Source organism: Apium graveolens, chromosome 9 (genome assembly GCF_009905375.1).
Source record: "Apium graveolens cultivar Ventura chromosome 9, ASM990537v1, whole genome shotgun sequence".
In the NCBI taxonomy this organism is placed as follows: Eukaryota; Viridiplantae; Streptophyta; class Magnoliopsida; order Apiales; family Apiaceae; genus Apium; species Apium graveolens.
The window spans coordinates 288,406,161-288,425,625 of record NC_133655.1 but is presented as its reverse complement, the minus strand read 5'-3'; the positions used below and the strand labels follow the sequence as shown (position 1 = coordinate 288,425,625).

At 34.2% G+C, this 19,465-nt stretch overlaps 1 protein-coding gene across 2 annotated transcripts; it reads right to left on the bottom strand.

Moving 5' to 3' along the window:
- Nucleotides 1–4,103: 4,103 nt before the first annotated feature.
- Nucleotides 4,104–15,932, bottom strand: LOC141686713 (E4 SUMO-protein ligase PIAL2-like). 2 transcript variants are annotated; one of them, XM_074491764.1, is made up of 17 exons: nucleotides 15,725–15,932; nucleotides 13,204–13,276; nucleotides 11,556–11,621; nucleotides 11,223–11,288; nucleotides 11,049–11,131; nucleotides 10,378–10,429; nucleotides 10,070–10,138; nucleotides 9,117–9,184; nucleotides 8,976–9,024; nucleotides 8,810–8,894; nucleotides 8,634–8,735; nucleotides 8,458–8,512; nucleotides 8,013–8,064; nucleotides 6,017–6,133; nucleotides 5,402–5,938; nucleotides 5,120–5,317; nucleotides 4,104–5,012 (listed from the first exon to the last, which is right to left on the bottom strand). In XM_074491764.1, the coding sequence occupies exons 1-17, from the start codon at nucleotides 15,847–15,849 to the stop codon at nucleotides 4,302–4,304; spliced, it is 2,508 nt and encodes an 835-aa protein (XP_074347865.1). In that variant the 5' UTR covers nucleotides 15,850–15,932; the 3' UTR covers nucleotides 4,104–4,301. The 2 variants fall into 2 exon arrangements, with proteins under 2 accessions (XP_074347865.1, XP_074347864.1); XM_074491763.1 differs by having other exon boundaries at nucleotides 5,120–5,938.
- Nucleotides 15,933–19,465: the final 3,533 nt, after the last annotated feature.

The following is a 19,465-nucleotide window of genomic DNA, read 5'->3' as shown; positions in this document are numbered from 1 at the left end:
TTCTGCATAATTGAATCAACTTCATTCTTGATGGCCTCTTTCCACATAGGCCCATCAGGTGGGGTAACCGCCTCCTTATAGGTTTTCGGGTCACCTTCTTCGAGCAAATAGGTCATAAAATCAGACCCATAGGATTTCTCCGTTCGTTGTCTTTTGCTCCTTCTCACTACCCCCACATTTTCGTCTTCACTTTCGTCACTCTCATTATTGTCATCTACAGACTCATGAGATCGTTTAGACGTCGTAGGTTGTTGGTTTCCTGGATTACAGGTAAACATCGTCTCAAAGAATGAGGCATTCCTTGATTCCATAATAGTATTCTTTTGAATATCAGGAAACTTGGATTCATGAACAAGAAACCGATATGCAGTACTGTGTGGAGGATATCCGATGAAGATACAATCCACAATCTTAGGACCTATCTTCACCTTCTTCGGTGTAGGGATCAGTACCTTTGCAAGGCACCCCCACACTTTTAGGTGTTGGAAACTTGGTTTCTTTTTCTTCCACATTTTATAAGGACTTACATCCTTATTCTTGCGCATCATAATATTTAAAATATTATTTGCGCTTAAGATGGCTTCTCCCCACATCGATTGTGGAAGCCCAGAGCTTAACAACATCGCATTCATCATCTCTTTCAGAGTGCGATTCTTCCTCTCAGCCACACCATTTGACTGAGGAGAGTATGGTGCAGTGACCTCATGGATTATACCATGTTGTGAACAGAATTCCCCAAAGGGTTCAACATATTCACCTCCACGATCACTTTGTATCGTTTTGATTTTCTCAATTTGTTGTGTCTCAACTTCTTCTTTATAGATTTTAAATTTATCTATAGCTTCGTCTTTGCTTTTCAACAAATATACATAGTAGTATTTTGTACAATCATCAATGAATGTAATAAAATACTTGTTTCCTCCTCTTGTTGGAGCGAATTTTAAATCACATATGTCGCTATGTATTAGGTCTAGCACTTTGGTGTTCCTTTCCACACGTTTAAATGATGATCTCGTTAATTTTGCCTCAACACAAGTCTCACACTTATGTTTTGAATCAATAGTGAGTTTTGGTATGTATTCTTTTGCACTTAAACGTCGTAAAGTGTCATAATTTACATGTCTTAATCTAGCATGCCATAAATTAGGAGACTCAAGCAAGTAAGCAGAATAATTCTTCATTTCATTATCGTCCTTAACGGACATCACATTGAGCTTAAAAACCCATCAGTTAAATAACCCTTGCCTACAAACATACCACTCTTAGACAAAATAACTTTATCTGACTCTATTACAATGCGAAAGCCATGCTTATTCAACAGAGAACCAGACACAAGGTTCTTGCGAATATCAGGCACATAAAGTATATTCTTCAAAGTCAGATTCTTCCCAGAGGTCATCTTCAGGATCACCGTGCCTTCACCCTCAATGGTAGAAGTTGTTGAATTCCCTATATAGAGCTTCTCACCAGCATTGGAAGCTTTGAGGCTAGAGAAAATCGCCTTGTCTGAGCAAACATGCCTAGTAGCACCAGTATCAATCCACCATTCACGCGGATTAGAACCGACCAGGTTCACTTCAGAGACCGTAGCACAGAGGTCTATATCACCCATCTCCTTGGAGATATTATCAACCATGTTTGCTTCTTTCTTCTTGTTGGGCTTCTTGCAGTCAGAAGACCTATGACCAACCTTATCACAGTTGTAGCACTTCCCTTGAAATTTCGACTTCGAAATCCCTTCTTTGAGTGCCAGCTTTGCTCCTTTACCAGAACTAGTCTTCTTGGGCATGGAGCTTTGAGCATGCTCCACCATGTTTGCCTTCTCAGTGGCAACATTAACTTTCTTCTCGGACCCTCTGTTGTCTTCTTCAATACGAAGTCTAACAATAAGATCCTCCATAGACATCTCCTTTCGCATGTGCTTAAGGTAGTTCTTGAAATCTTTCCATCAAGGTGGAAGCTTTTCAATAACAGCAGCGACTTGGAAAGACTCACTTATGACCATTCCCTCAGCATGAATGTCATGAATGATCACCTGCAGTTCCCACACCTGACTGACCACAGTCTTAGAGTCTGTCATCTTATAATCAAGAAAGCGGCCAACAATCCACTTCTTTGCCCCAGCGTCCTGGGTTTTATACTTATGGTCAAGTGACTCCCATAAGGCCTTAGTTGTTGGCTTCGTGTTGTACATGTTATACAACGAGTCAGACAAACAATTTAGCACATAGTTCCGACATATGTAGTCGGAGTGCTTCCAAGCATCAACAGCATACGCAGTCTACACGTTACTCTCAGCAGTGAGCAACGGCGGTTCTTCCTTAAGGAAGCGATCCATATGCAACGTGGTCAGATAAAAGCGCATCTTTTGTTGCCAACGTTTGAAGTTCGTTCCGTTGAATTTCTCAGGTTTTTCAGCATGTGCAGCAGGCATAGTTGGCATTACAGGTGTAGTAGGCACCACAGGTGGAACAGATGGTATGTGTGTCTGTACTACAGGTGTATGCACACCAGTAGGCACCGCAGGTATAATCGGAGGAGTGAATCCTCCCGATATCTGTCCAAGAGGAACACTAAACTGTCCAATGACAGTGTGTCCCACAGGCACATGTCCCGAAGACACATGTCCAACAGGTGTTTGATCCCCATCAGATCATACGATCTGTGCGTTAGGGTTAATCGCCTGCTGGTGAACCCCATCAGATCCAGCGATCTGTGCGTTGGGATCAGCCGTCACGTTTCAAGCTTTAACCACAGTTTGGTTCTCCGTCGATCTTTTACTCAACAAAACAAGCAGATACAGATGTATCAGTCACATATGTATAAAATAAATAGCTTTAAGATTGTGAAAGCAATCTGTGATTAATACATATAAATCAAACGAGTGTGTGCGTGAGTAAACGAAATCAAAAAGAAAAAGAAAGGATATAAACATAAGAGAGATCCTCGAGTCCAATTGAAACTGTCTCCTTAAAGATATTTCGCCTCTTACCGTATGTGTGAGTCGATAGCCTCCCAGGATAAAACGAGGTAGCGGCGGCGTTACGGATAACGAGCACCTTCAGCGAGTTTGAACGGGCACGAAACTATCACCAACAGAGAGAGAGGTAGGGTATTGTGTTTAAAGGCGAATATGTTTTTCGTATGTCTAACCATAACGCCTTAGAGGTGTTTATATAGGTGTAGATAGACTTGTGCGCTACTCTTTTTCATAATTAAATATCATTAATTATGGAATCGGTATAATACTTGCAAGCTACTCTATTCCATAAATAATCTGATACATAATCAGATTAAATATATCAAGACATACACCATATCAATTAATCTGAAACAAAATCAAATTAATTTATGTCATAATATTTGAGCCAAATTCTAATGGAAAATAATAATTTCCATTATTAAGAGAATATCATCAATTTCACACATCTTTTAGTCATAATGCTCAAAAATATGACTTACCAATATGGGACTTATACCCATATTTTCCAACACATAGTTGGGGTGCGTTTAGAACGGTGGTGAAAATCACATGTACTCATCTCTCACAAAAAATATTTGTACATAACATAAAGCCTCTAAACTCAGTTGTTGCAACTGAGTCCTCTGAACATTGCAATATCAATCGAATTAATGTGAGAGTCAATTATGAAACTATTGTTTTCGGAGGAGATGCGTGCTGAATTGTCCAGGAAACCATTACCTCCATTTTTAATTTTCCGAATATTTATATTCACTTTGTTATGCAATCCGGAAACAAAACGACTAATTATTTAGTTCTATTTGTTTTTCAACATGGTTGCATGATCAGTTGGGAGTTTGTCTCGATTGAATCTCTTTCAAGTCATTAATGAAATCTGTTTAAATTTGTCAAAAAGAAGTCATAAATTACTTAAAGATTTCCCCAACGCTTTCTCAATTACCCGCCTTTAATTTCATCAATATTCTACATACAATTCCAAATTTATATGCCTAATCCATTTCTTCACTTAGCAACGAGTCATTTCATCAATGTTATGCATCCAAATTATATGCCTAATCCATACTTCACTTACGCCCCGCACCGCGATGAGTTTAAATCAAGCAAACGGTTTCAAAAGATGTACGAGGTAAAATTTGTTATATAGTCATAATTTCGTACACAGAGTCGGAGAAGCGTGTCCTTCTAGCTACATGTTTCTACGTCAGATAAATATGGTTAATTAACTAAGTACGCGCGTACTAATGCAAAACTGCCTACTAGCAGGGAGCAAACAATACCTGGCTAGTTATAAGCCTTTACAGGATTCCGCGATTCTTGCCTAACCAGCAGTACTGGCATTTTGCGTTGATTCATTAGTAGCATTTGTATTCATCGTCCTCAGGACATGAAGCGGGTACGGGATACCAGAAGGAAATGTGGCCACATTGGTTAATGGCCTAGTAGGTTGAACCGGCTGTGTTGGTTGATTGATATAGTGGTTATGCGCTGCAGAATAAGCTTGCCCTGTTAAACTTCCACGCATGCGGCCTGTAGGTCGCCATTCCTGCTGTGCTGATGATTCCGTTAAATCATCTTCAGGCCTTGTTGCAGGTTGGACTGTTCCTCCTGTGTTGCCCATCGAAGGCCTGTTCTGTGCAGAAACATTCCTTATAATAGGAGGTGCTTGTGCTTGTACTTGCATCGAATGCAATTGTGATTGCATTCTTGCTACATAGGATGCTTGTTCAGCAGCACTACGGAACTGTCCCTGCTGCTGACCAACAGGTGGTGTGAAAGCGGCCCTATTCAGCGGACCTCCTTGATGATTTTGATTCGGTGGTAAATGAGCTGATGATCTGGCTAGGCTAGGGAACTGACTCTGTATGTTTGACATTCTTTGCCCAAAAGATTGTTGTTGATGCAAGTTTCGACCATCGGTAGAAGGTACTGTGGGGACTCCATAACCACCAGGATATTGACCGGAAGCTGGTGGTGTAGTAATTGGTTGAGATAATTGACTTGGATCGACTGGACCCCGTGGAGCCCAACTCTACATGGAGAGGAAACAATTCGCCAGTCAAGCATAAAAATGTCTGTATGCATGATGAGAACAAAATAATGAGATAATACAGATCCAAAGGAAATAGTTTTTCATACCCCTATGTGCTGCTGCAACGAAGACAAGGACATGTATGACCCCTGGTACGAACTGAGATGAGACCCAGGCTGCTGATGCCTTTCAACATTACTAAAATATGGGTCAGATCCATTTACCATCAATGGGTTAGGAGACATCTGAGACGTATTTATTGGCCTTTGTTGCGAAATAGATGTTGAAGCTTGGACAGGAAGGCCCTGAAGCATAAAAGGTACGCTGCTTGCATTTATGGATGTTGGAGGTAACCTCCCATATTCATTGGCCACATCAAAATTACTAACCTGTTGCAATGGGGTTTTAACAGGAACAGCAATCTGGCTCGGCGCAGCAGGTGCTGTAACGGAAAGTGCATCAAAACCCTCAGGTTCCCGATTGAGAGCAGGAGATATAGCATCAGTTAACACAGGAGATGTATAACTTGTAGGAGCAGAAACAGAAACACCATTAACTTGGGCATCTATCCTTCCACCTGATGTTTCAGATCCATTCATGGGCAAATGACTTGCATTCCAACTCGTAGTACAAGGGTTGCTCAACTGGTCCTGATTATGCGCTAAAAGGGGATTTACACATTCATTTTCACCATCACTCACTATGTTTATCTCATTATCTTCTTCAGTTAGATCCATTATATCAGGGAGGTCGTTCGCTGCTGTACATTTAGGTTCTTCTTGTGGAAGGACATGGACAACTTGAATACAATTTGAGGATTTATCATGTTGCTTGTCACTTGGATCATTGCTTTCAGTTGCAGCTTTCCATGATCCGTCAGCAGAAATCATCACACCAGCAACATTAACTCCAACTTCCTCCAAAATCTGATAAAATAATCAATGTATTTACTGAAAAGCATATAAGAATTTGTTTACAGAAAATAAATAGCAACAAGTACTTGCCTTGACCATCGTTTGATCTTTACGAATGTCATTAAAGCAGACAGACTGGTTACAATGTGGGCAGCGCCAGGATGGCCTTCTTAAATTCATCTCCACATAATTGTCTAGATCAAAACACTGTCCGAGAGGGGCAAGCCATAGCATACATTTAGTATGACGGTCCATTAACCAGAATCGGAAGAGAATGAGGTAGGTATGTTGTAAACTTCAAAGCATTTGTAGAAATCTTTTCAAAAATTGATTCCCATCATTCCAAACCAAGAAAAGACAAGTGAGAAGGTGGAAACTGGAAACTATTAAGTGACCCTCAACATTTAACTACAGGTGGTGATTTATGCACACCCTTCTTAAATAGTGGACCAACATACCCTTAACTTTACATGTTAGATTCTCTCTGCACATGAAAATGTACTAGTTTTATCCCAATTAGGACTGTATAATTTATTTATCAAAAGATAAGAATAAATTTTATGTTCTACTTTAAATAAGTTTATTATTAACAAAGTTTGAAATAATAAATTGTATATCAAAAAACAAAATCAAGTAAAATAATAATTATTTGATTTTTGTAATGAGAAGTTATATATTTTCATCAAATCTTAATAATTGTAATTTTTTAAATTTTGAGTTCATATTTTTTCATGTTTGTTATTTATTAACTAATATATAAATTTAATATTAAACTAATATTATTATCTAATATCAATTGAAATGAGATTATTTATTTTAAAACTAATAACAGTGAATAACCAAATTATATTAAAGAAAATTTTGAAATAGTTTCAAAATAATTAACGAATCCTCTAGACTCTAGAGAGACTTCAGGGGGAAATAGTTATTATAGAGTTTGATGAGGATATTTTGGTCAAATCTACTTCATAGGGTGTGCATAAAAACATTTAGGGTGTGCATAAATCAGCATCCTTAACCATATGAGATATCAACAAGTAATTACATGACATTTTAAGCAACAAATTCAAGGATACTTGCTACAACTACCATCTCGCTTCGGTAATTTTTATTGTTTAAACACTTCGTTTCTCATTTATGTCTATTAAGCTTTTAGACTTCTTTCACATCTCAGTTACAAGTAATGAAATACACGTGCCATTACCGTATTAAGAAATGACTATAGTATTAAGAAATGACTATAGACACCGATGATCTCCTTAGCTTAAACACCGAGCAACTAACTTTCTTCACCAGATAGTTACAGATTACGAATTTATGCATAGTTCATTGACTACATAAAAAACACATCCCTTACTATGGCATAATCACCTGCTCCGAGCATATCTTTGATGAATACACTATGTTGGCGCAACTTTTTTATATCAAATTAATGAAGTGGCACTATTTCCAAAATAAAATCAACCCAATTTTACACCACGTACTAAACCAAAAGGTATCTTACCCAATTTTACACCACATACTAAACCAAAAGGTATCTTACTCATACGAATAAGATTGAGAAAAATTGTATATTTTGAATTAAAATTTAAACTCTATAGAACGTTGCAGTTTTTGAAGTTTTACATTAAAACTTTTAGAAGCAGCTAGAGCTACAGGAAAAACATTTGCTCCTCTAGGTTACCGTAAACTACCCCAACAGTATTCTTCCCTCTTGCAAGTATTATACTATTGAAAAAGACATCGACCCTACCTTAGTTGCATCTAAAAACTGCTATTAATGACAATTTATTACTTCTATCAAAACACAAAAGCATAATGTTAAAATCTCTCAAAATAGTCCAGCAAATACAATCAAAGGAGGTTCTAGTATTGGCAAGCTTGCTACTAGATAACTGCAAAGACAAAAATCCATAAATTGCTATAGTTATTCTTGGTCAACAATAACGACTGCAAGATGTTCCTCGCTGAACCAACTAATTGCAATGTAAACATGTTGATGATACAAGTGGTAGACCAAATTACCTCTTACGATAAGAATTAGCAAGTTTTTTTCTACTAATTTGCATACAACAGGGAGACTGACCTGATGATGCTTGCATGAGTGACCTTTGACGGGAATTTTGATACGTTTCATGCTGTTGACATTAAGAATCAACAAAAAAGTTCAGAAATTTGGCTATGGACCAAATTCAAATTTAAAGTTTAATAAGGTAAATAGTAAAAGTTCAGGAATCTACATAGAACAATCAGAGATAGAGTTATGCACGAGCATAAAATCTATAAGTGGTTGATTGTGTTGCCAAGCACATGCATGTAGTGCACAAAAGAATGTATGCATGCTTAAACTCTACTCAGTCCTTGGCATTTAATTTAACTTTGAAGCAAATGGTTAAGTAGGAATTACCCTTGCTAAACCAGTTCCACTCATATTCCTATATAGGATTCTACCATGTCCATAATTATTTAAAAATGACTGAACATTTTAGGTGGGAGATACATATTTATATATAACAAAGCAAAAGGAATACCTTAATGGACAACTTAGTAATACTCGAGATGGCCCTTCAGTCAACTCCTCCGAATCTATGTAAACAATAATTTTTATTATAATTACCACGACAGAAGTACAGAAACATAATGCAAGAAACATACATGATTCAGATTAATAAATAATATCAACAAAAGAGAAGTCAGGAAGTAGGACCTGAATCCAGTAAAGCAAGAGTAGGCTGAACATAATCTTGCAAGGAGGGATGAACAGGAGGTGCCCCCAAACTCATAAAGGCGACCATTATCACATAATTTCCTTCACAAAAGTATAAGTTATCTCAGGGAAAAAATTTAAACCAGCAAAAACATATAAGTAGAACCATTACAAACCGTTAAACTGCCCCACGGCTTGAAGAAGATTTGTTCCATATTTGAGCAGTTTAGTTACATTGGTAGGAAGTTGGGGTCCATTGTCCTGAGCAGGGAAAATTAAAATTTTTTGTTACTATTTTATAGTAGTATGTCAAAATTTAAATTTTAATAGAAGAAAACCTACCATGAAGACGTTGCTTCTACTTTCAACAGCCTTCCCATTCATCAGAAAGCTTCACAGTCGACAATGATGAAGAAAACTGGTCAGAAGGATCTTTTAGTTTTTTCTTTAAAAAATGAGTTCAAGAAGATACACTGTTCATACTTCACTTGCTGAGGACTTATGATACACGCTGATGTCTCCAGGTTTTCTATTTCAGCAACAAATAAACACTGCAGAGTACATAAGAATAAAACGTGAGCAGACCGGATTGAAATCAAAGTATCAGCATTACATTCAGGAGAAGGGGGCTTAAGAGAAGAAAATAACGGGAAGATAAAAATCATTTAGGCCCCAATGATTCACAGCTAACCATAACCTTAATCAGTTGCAGGTGGGGAAAAATACACATTAACCTTCAAAATACTTAACCTTAAGGTAGGTTACATAAAATTTCCCAGAAAGTAATTTGGTGGAAAACTGAATATTGGCGTAACATGTTATATGTTCTTATATATATATATTCCACACATAAGATGTATACTTCTTTATGTGTATTTCAACTTTTCAAGTATAAAGGAATGTGGGTAATATATACTCCTCATATTTAATAAGTGGAGATTTATTTCGTTCTATGCATTTCAAGGATAAAGACATGTCATCGCACAGAAATAATGAGATAATTCATATAAAAAATCTATGGTTGAGAAATAAATAGTGAATCTAGTTATACATGTGCGCACAAACACTTCGCTTTGTGTATAGATTGTTTTCTACTAAAAAAATTGTATTTCAATCCAACTTCACTTTTGGTAAATGTAAGGCCTGATGATTCACCAATACGAACGGATTTTGCTTTAACTTCGCTCGTAAACCTTTCTTAATATAATGAACACATTTTTTTTTCTTGGACTTCCATCTAATTTTGAAGGCACCAAGTACCTAGTCTACAAGTCAGTTTACCAAGATTAACAGCTACAATTGTGTTCAGTTGTGTGTGTGTGTGTGAGAGAGAGAGAGAGTGTGTGTGTGAGAGAGAGAGAGAGAAAGAGAGTCAATCTTTGAAAACAAATTCTGGCAGTGCTATAAAGAAAATAATCCTGCCAAAAAGAACTTACAACATCTTGTAAAAAAGAATTTGTGTTCTTCGGAATTTGGAAATCCACCGCATATGCCTCATATCCTGACTACAAGACAGACAATTATTATTAGACACTTTCAATATCAAAATGACCTACTACATATTTTCAACACCGGGTAAGGAGGGTGCCAACAATGACAAAGAGCCTCCATTATTTCTCCCATCCATTGGGCATACAACAAAAGTGCATTTCTCTCATCCATTCGGCATACAACAAAGCACAAAATTAATAGAAAGTATAATCAGGAAAGTGCGGATTATCTATATGGATATGAGAATGACCACCTTAACAGCAAGAGATGTCAGAATTTGATCTATTTGCATTTGTGGATAAAATCTGCACAGAGGGCACAAGCAAAGATAACTCAATTTAATTCAAAATTAAAAAGTGACAGTTTTTTCAAGATTTTGCATAGCATGTAATTCAAGTAAACAGATTCCGTAGAATTTACACGCTTAAACACCACTGCTATAATTATGGGGGAGGGGGGGAATTACCTACTCAGTTATATTTAGACAAATCACAGGCAATATGAAAATCACTAGAGCAGTAAAAAACAGGGGAATAGAAGCACTACTGAATGCACTAATGTCGCCCGGACTCTTGATTTCACCTCAAGTACCAGCACTGGAAACTCAATGTTCAAGCATAGGCATGGACACTGTAAACTTTATTTTGGGCCAAAACATGCAAAATTTTCAAAATATTGCTGAGGCGGACATTCACACATTGCCATAATGAACACTTCCACCCGAGTCCGAGTAACATAGCAGTGAAAATAACAAAACTAGTACAAAACCCAGGCAAGACAGCTAACATCTCAATCCCTATGTGCAAGAGGCAAACAAACTTATACATTTCTTATATAGACTGAAATCAGTGTCGTAATCAGTTAGTTGTGCAGAAAAAAAGCGGAAAACTGTCGAGCTAAAAATGTACAAGAGCATAGTATCACCTTGACATTATTGTTCTGATGGTTGGCTCCAAATTACTCATCTCGATGTTAATATCTTTTGTGAAGCAAAATACGCTCCCAATCTAAATGAAGACCATAGACGGTATGAAATCAACACTATAAATTCCTTAAACTTCAGATCACTGCATGGATGAATATCAACATATTACAGACCTCATGTGCTAGAGTCTGCAGCTCCTCACTATCATTATGCGAAAACCAACCATTCTTGCAGGCAGTCTATTGCAACAAACAAGGAATGAATTAATCCTTTTATTGAAGGCTAACCAAACTACTTGAACTTAGAGACTTTGTGAAAGAAAATACGATGTCAATAACTATGAAGCTGAGAACACATCAATACAAAATATTGATATGAATGCTACTTGTCAGTACATATCACCATGAGTACTGAATAAAAAAAATTTACAACTTAATCTTTAAAGATCGAAGTACAGTTGTGCACCTGTAAGAAAGTGAAACATAGCTATTGCATAAAAAAAATACCTTAACAGAGATCATCAAAACCATAATTGCTGCTTGCAAGAGGCAATTATGTCTGTGTTCACATACCTGCCGATCAAACAAGAGGCTAGCTGTTAAATGTTCATAGCAAAAAAAAAAGTTCAGATTCGGATAATCTCAAAGTAAAAGTATAAATAAATACAATGCTATGCAGTAGCATTATATACGAGACTGAAATTCATAATTTAGCTAAAGTAACAGTAAAGTTATGATACAGATTTTCTTCAATTGTTCCTGCTATAGTGCTATTTAAACATTTTTACTCGTATAGCAGAAAATTTCATATAAGAATACTAATATCGAGTAGCATGGCAGTCAAACAGTGCTAACAAACTAAAGCTGTCAAGTTATAGTTCTCTAATTTTCCAACTAGTTAAAATGGTGAGGACGGCCTACTTCTATGGGGGAAAATGGCCCTTTGTCAGTTAAAGGGCCTACTTCTATAGGGAAAATGGCCCTTTATCAGTTAAAGATTAAAGAAAACAATGCCAACACAAAAGTTACCAATATATTCCTAGAGACTACACGTGCATGGATGGTTAGCCAAAAGTTAGAACCCGATATAAGAGAGACGGATTCTGCTTTCTAGATTACGAAACATAGCTGGAGTTAAACCTATTAGAAAAAGATCAGAGAGGAATCAGAACTTTTTAAACGGAACGCGCTCTCAGCAGCCTCTGTTTGACTTCAGAACTAAATTTAACTTTATCTTTACCTCTTCTTTGTTCTAGAATCTAAACACTAATTTTCATCATAAGACTTATAAAGCTAAGCATGTCTACACAAAACAGACTTAGGTAACCTATTCATACGTCGCTGGATAATATTACAGAGATACCCCTGTTAAATATGCACCCTTCATTATAAATTGATCTGTTTCCGCTTTTAAAAGTCCACGTTCTGTGATAAATGCCTTACTGTAAACTGTAATGCTAATTACGGGACAGCAGATGTAGTCTCTGAGTTTAAGAACACTACTTTCTTTTTTCTTTTCTTTTGCTTCCTTGTGCAAACTCATTCCATTCATCTGATGAATATTTTAAATATATTGCGTTCTTTAAACAATTAAATATGTATATAGTAAGTTATACACATAAGAACTGATATTTTTAATGTTAACCAAAGTAGGATTTCCTCATTTCGATTTGCTTGACTCAGAAGAATCTAAAATTTGCTCGACTCAGTTGAATCTTCGAAAGAGGAAGAAGTTGTTTCGCGAAGTATGACAGTCGCCTCATGCAGGCTCTTAGTTTAATGTGCAAGAAAACACAAACTTTTGTAATTCGTAAAAAACGCGTAAAATTAATTATAACTTTGTTGTACATGTAAACTGATGCAACTCAGAAAACAGATAATCTTATGTTTTTAGTAGGAAAAAACAGCAAAGAAATTAAACGGTAGTTCAGTTCAAGTGAAAATTAATAAACAGTAGATTGCAATATTTTAACCTAAAAGGATAAGAACAATTATTGTAATATACAAATCTTACTAAAATATCAGCCTACTATAGAATGATGTAACGTAAGAATATTATCTAGGATATGACAGTATAGGTGCATAAATACCAGTACTGGTTATACTATTTAAAATTTAAAAAACTATTAATATGAAACTCCAATTACAAAAATACCTGCTTCAACAACCTAGGAAACTCCCAGTCGAACTTTGGAACTTCGTTAATTGCAAGGGCATAATCAATACATCTGCATTCAACCAGATATTGCTTAGTAAACTGCGTTAAGTATATGTAAACAGAATTAATACATACAGTCATGCTTTATAGTAAGGAATCTAGGAAGCAAATAATACTCAAAACTATATCACTTCGTTTGGCAAGATATAAAGTTAAAATATTATATTATCAAAAAACAAATTATCTGCTACTGGTTTTCATATATGAATACACAATCACTGCTTCAAACTCATAGAAAAATATATCATCACTTTTAGTCAGCTAGTCAGATGGCACTGTTTGGATACAAATCTCTGAACCCTTACAGGGTAATAATATTAATATAATTTACTCTTCCTTGATTTGTTTATTGAAGTTATTGTTTATTCTGCAATTTGAGGTGATAATTCTGTAATGTTTATGATGGCTGATGCTTGAATCTTAAATTCTCCAAAATCCTAGTATGTTCACTAACTTCTCTCCTCTGTCAAACTTTGTCTATCGCTATCCATATTCCATATCTATTCATGAATTCTTTTCCTCTATTCAAGTTCACCTAATTCAGGTATACACATCTATAATATGGTTAAAGATACTAAAATTTCTTAGTACTTACTCAATCTACAGCTTAGATTGGCCAACCAAACTGTAGAATTAAATAAAACTCTGGAGCTTTCAACACCAAAGCTGCTACTTCGACCTATAGAGAGCTATCTATGTAAAGTACCCCATGTAACAGATTCATTAAACTAGTGGTCTTCCAAATGTATTCTGTTTCATTTTCTTACAACTGTATGGTAACCCGAGGTTTTATTTATCCTACTATAAAACAAATCACAATGCCAAGCAAATACTCGACCTTATAAACAAGTCATGATATGTTCATGCATCCCCTACGCACGTCCAGAAATGATATATTAATCAATATATTATCTTACAAAAATATTAGCAACTTTCTCATCTATGATCAATTAAGTGGAGTTCAGCCAGTTAACTATGGCTCTAGCCATAACATCACATTCATTATTAAAACCCTGCAATGGCGTGCACCAGGAAAGCCATTAATGTTATGTTACTCGAACTCTTCATTTTACCTTCGAGTACCCGTGTCAGACACTCGACACTGATGAACACTTGGAACACTTGGACTTGGACACTAATTTTAGGCTAGAAACACTTACATACATACTTAAACTTATATTACAAGTGCGTACAACTCTAGGACAAATAGGAAGCAAAATGTTGACTACAGATGTTTGTTTGCTAGCTAGTTATTGGACAAAAGTACCACCACCATGAGGCAATGCCTGATGCACAAGAGCAACAGCCTCCGCACCGCTTCCACTTAATTTTAAACTCAATACCAAATGCAGCAATTTAGTAAGCAGCTCAGATCGTTTCCCTGCTTAATTTTGTAGTAAGAACTAAATTTCGACAGCAATTCGAGTAACTAAGATGTTTTGTAGAAATAAACATAATATTGTGGGTTCAAAACTTAAATTTAAAAACAAATAAACAAATCACACACTCCAAATAATTTTAGTACTATTTCTAAATTTGGACAGCGACTCGTGTAAGTAAGGGCCTGTTTGGCAACTTACTTATAAGCCACTTATGGCTTATAAGCCCGTAACAACTTATCGACGAGTGTTTGTCGACCCAACTTATAAGCTGAATTTACAACTTATAAGCTGATAAGTTGAAAGTTGGCAGTGACGTACTTTTTTCCAACTTATTTTCATTTTTTCACTTTTTTCTAAAGTTTTGATTTTAAAATATAAATTTTTAAATATTTTCTAATTTAAGATTCATGAACTAAGATAATTGTAGTTAATAATTATTTGTTTTAATTTATTTAAGTAAAAAAACTTCTGACTTATAAGTAAATTTATCCAAACACTTATAGAACTTATAAGTATTTATCAACTTATCACTTATTTCGCATTTAATCATTTTAAGTCATAAGTTACTTAGTTTGTAGACATCAACTTAATACTGTGACCTTGAATCTTAAATTTAAAAAATAATACTCCCTCCGTCCCAATTAATCTGTAATGACTCTATGAAGTCAAATTAACCCATTTTTTATATTATTGAAAATATTTATAAAAATTATATTATTAGAAAGTATATTTAATCTACTTTAATATGTATTTTTCAGTTTTTAAAAATAACGGAAGAATGAGTTTTTATTTACCATTAAAGTTAAGTTAATTTGATAATAAATAAACTGGACGGAAGGAGTATAAAATATCGCAGACTCCAAATAATTTTGGTACTATTTCCTCCTCATTACTATAAAAAGTAGTTTAGGTTTTCAATATCACTGTTTCAAAATACAAACACAATCACTAAACTAAATCAAACGAAGCAACTAAATCAAACTAAACATACTCAATATATTCCGCTTAACGTAGCTCAGAAACACGTATATATGATATAATAACTAACATGATACAACAATTAAAAAAAAAGGCACCTGGCTAAAGAAATGATAAGACGGGAGAACTGTAAAGGATCACTTCTCTCCACACTGCACATATAATCACGTAATCTCGCCGAGATATCGATCAACTCGCACGCTTTCACCGATGCAGTGTACATTTTTGTGTGTATAATCGCATGTATATGTAAGTATATTTTTTTGTAAGAAGTCCGACAGTCACTTCTTAGTTAAACAAGTTTAACTTCTGAGGCGGTCTTTTTAGTTGTAGTAGTTTTTGATGTGTGCACATATGAGCGGAGTTGATTGTGTGGGGTTGAGTGTAGGGGAAGTAAGGTGAGGGTGAGATTTGTGGCCGTTGATATTTGATTGTGATTTGTTGTGGTTGGGATTTGTTTGGTGATTTTGATTTGATGGGACATGCTATCGAACTCTCAGAATATCGTGTTTTATTTGAGTGGCATATTCATCGATTAGGCCTTTCAAAATTTGTACTCCCCCGTCCCGGTCAAATTCCGAGGATATGGCACGTATTTTAATATTTTTATTAAATTTAGTTGTATAATATTTTTTTTAAAATTTTTTTTCTCTGAATAAAAGTATAATGTTCAAATTTTTTTACAGAAAAAGAAAATTTTAAAAATGAATTCCGGAACTATATTCTATAAATACTTTAAAATATGTGTCAAGTATGTAAAAAAATGAAAGGGACGGAGGCTTTGTTTGATTGTTTGGATTGGGGGTTGGGCTGAGCTGGGCTGAGCTCAACTGGGCTTAATGAAATCATGTTTGTGAAATTAAATTCAGCGGGGTTGGTTTAGCTCAGAGCAAGTCCGACAATATGCTAGTAGCTTCTTTATAAATAATACTAGTCTATGACCCGTGCGATACACGGATTGCTTTTAACACTCGAATAATTTTTAATAATATATTTTATCTTGAAATTATTTATATTTTGATATATATTTTCAATAGTTGGAAAATAAATTGAAAAACTTAATAAGTTATAATAATATATGCTTATGATGATTTCAGACTTAACTGAAAATAAATAATATAATATAATATGTTGTTCACGAGACTCGATCTCTGAATCTGTAGAAATTGTTAAAATAAAGAATATAAAAGTTTAAATATAATAAGCTGTTGACCGGGTTCGAACCCTAAATCCATGAGAGCAGTTTAAATATTAATATAATATTATTTTATTATTGCATTCAACGGTTCTCATCTATGTGTCTTTAGATCTGACGGTTGTTATTTACCGTACCAACAACTACCAAATGTAGGGTGTTCTGCTTATAATAGTATAGTATACTATAGATAAAATATTGACTCTTAGTAATTTATGATATGATTTTATATTTTAACTTCAACAATGATCCCTATACTCCTTCCTTATTATTATTATATTAATAAATTTGAAAATATATGGACAAAAAATGGAAGAAATATAGAGAGAAAAGTAAAAAATAAGAGACAGAGAAATGAACTTTTTATTGTTAAAAGTGTTAAAAGGGAGCACTAGAAGTTCCTTAAATATAAATAATGAAGGTCGTGTCTTAGTGATTTAAGAATGTACTAAGAGCAACTCCAACAGCTTAGCTATTTGGAGTCTTAAAGTCAAATATAAGGAACATGAAACATTGAGGAAAAAACTACTATACTAGTTATTCCTTAAATCACTAAGATCCACTAAGATCTTCTTCTCATTCCTTATCTTTAGCTAACATCTCTCCTCTTCTAACTTTTATTTTATAATATATATTTGAAAGAAACACTTTCTATTTCTTTACTTTATGCAATAATGTTACTTTTTAATGATTAAATATTGTATAAAGAATGAATGTGGGGAATATTGTTGGAGTTGAGAATATCTATTAATATCTTAAGTTACTAAAATCCAATATTTTATATTAAACTTAGGGAATGAACTAAGAAGCTGTTGGAGATACTCTAAGACACTTTTAGAGTGTCATTTTATGTCAAAATCCTTATAATTGAACTTAAAAACTCGAATGAGGGAGTTGTTGGACTTGCTCTTAAAATACAAAATCATATCCTAAATTACTAAGAGCCAATATTTTATATTATTTATAATGAAACTACTAGCATATTGTTGGACTTACTCTTAGTGATTTAAGAAAGTACTAAGATACAGTTGGAGTGTCATTTTCCGTCAAAATCCTTATAATTGAACTTAGGAACTCATATAAGGGAGCTCTTGAACTTGCTTAAACGTTTTCAATACCCATATCGGGGTGCTAGAGCATCTTCGACTGCTCCTTAGTTCATTCCTTAAATTTAACACAAAGATATTGGATCCTAGTAACTTAAGATATCAATATCTATTCTCATCTCCAACAACATTCCATATATTCATTCTTTATATAATATTTTATCACTAAATCGTATTATTGTTACAAAAAATTAATAAAGAGAAATTGCTTGTTTCAAATATATATTATAAGATAAAAGTCAAAAGAAGAGAAAAGTTAGCTAAAGATAAGAAATTGAAATAAAATTTTAGTGGATGTCAGTGATTTAAGGAATCACTAGGATACTGTTGGAGTAACTTTTTTCCCCATAATCTTTATATTATACTTTAAGACTCTAAATAGCTAAGCTCTTGGAGTTGCTCTCATTATTTTCTTTTTACAATTCGTCATCCTCACACTTCCGTCCTCATATACTCATACTTTCTTATCACTCTTCGGCATTGCAGTAGCTATTAGCTCCCTCTCTCATACATTGTCGCCTTGCTCCTCTCTCTCTCGCTCTCACACACATTTAAATTGATTTATGTTGACATTATTTGTATGTGTTCATATTTGATTTATACAAATATAAATCAAATATTGAAAAGGTTAGTATATATATGTTGTTAGAGGGGTGTTACCAACATGTTCGACAAAATGCCCTTGAGATATCTATAATGTAATATACTATACTATAATATAATATATACTATAATATAATAGACGAAACATTAAAAGTTTGGTAGACGGTCGGTCGGTAATTACTGAAATTACTTAATAACCCTTACTTAATTGTTCTAATTCTAATTATTGGGTCGATTAGTTCTAATTATAACTGATATTGAACTCAACTTCCTTTAATACTTTACCGATTTCAATTCTATTTTATATCGAACTCTATATCATTATAATTTATATTAAATTCAACTTCTTCTACCAAGAACTTGGATAAACAAAATAATATACTTCGAATTATAAGTAAAATTATATCGTTCAATCAGTAACATTACCTTTTTCAAATATCTTTTATAAAATTATAGTTAATCGATTAAGTAATCACCATGCTAAAATAATAGATTTTAAGGTACCAACATAATGAAGACATTATTTTTTACCCTCAATAAAATAATAATTTCATTATAATAATGTTTCCCCCTATCGGTGTTATCACTTTAAATAAGTTTAAATGTTCTAAAAAGTATGAACATATATGTTTGCTTAAATAATTATCATGAACTCATATCATTTAAAGTTTTCAATGAACACAATTAAGAATTGAAATAAAGTATTTTTTTTAATTTATGTAATATTAAAAAAAAATTGTGCAGTCAATGCATCGCACGGGTTTTAAACTAGTATTAACTAATGTAGTAACTTCATTATACCCATTCCAAAGATTAAACACTATCCAATTTTATTTTTAAATTTGCATGAATTCAAATTTTAAAATTAAATTCTTTTGTTTATTCGGTGATAATTATTCAAGTTTATGTTTAATTCTCTAACTTTATTTCTATAA

What these genes read in the sequence shown, in the direction of transcription:
- LOC141686713 (XM_074491763.1), bottom strand. Translation starts at nt 15,849, where the DNA reads ATGTACACTGCATCGGTGAAAGCGTGCGAGTTGATCGATATCTCGGCG. An exon ending in GTAGAAGCAACGTCTTCATG is followed by an intron (nt 8,895 to 8,975) that starts GTAGGTTTTCTT and finishes TTCCCTGCTCAG; the next exon opens with GACAATGGACCCCAACTTCC. An exon ending in TCTTGCTTTACTGGATTCAG is followed by an intron (nt 8,513 to 8,633) that starts GTCCTACTTCCT and finishes TTGTTTACATAG; the next exon opens with ATTCGGAGGAGTTGACTGAA.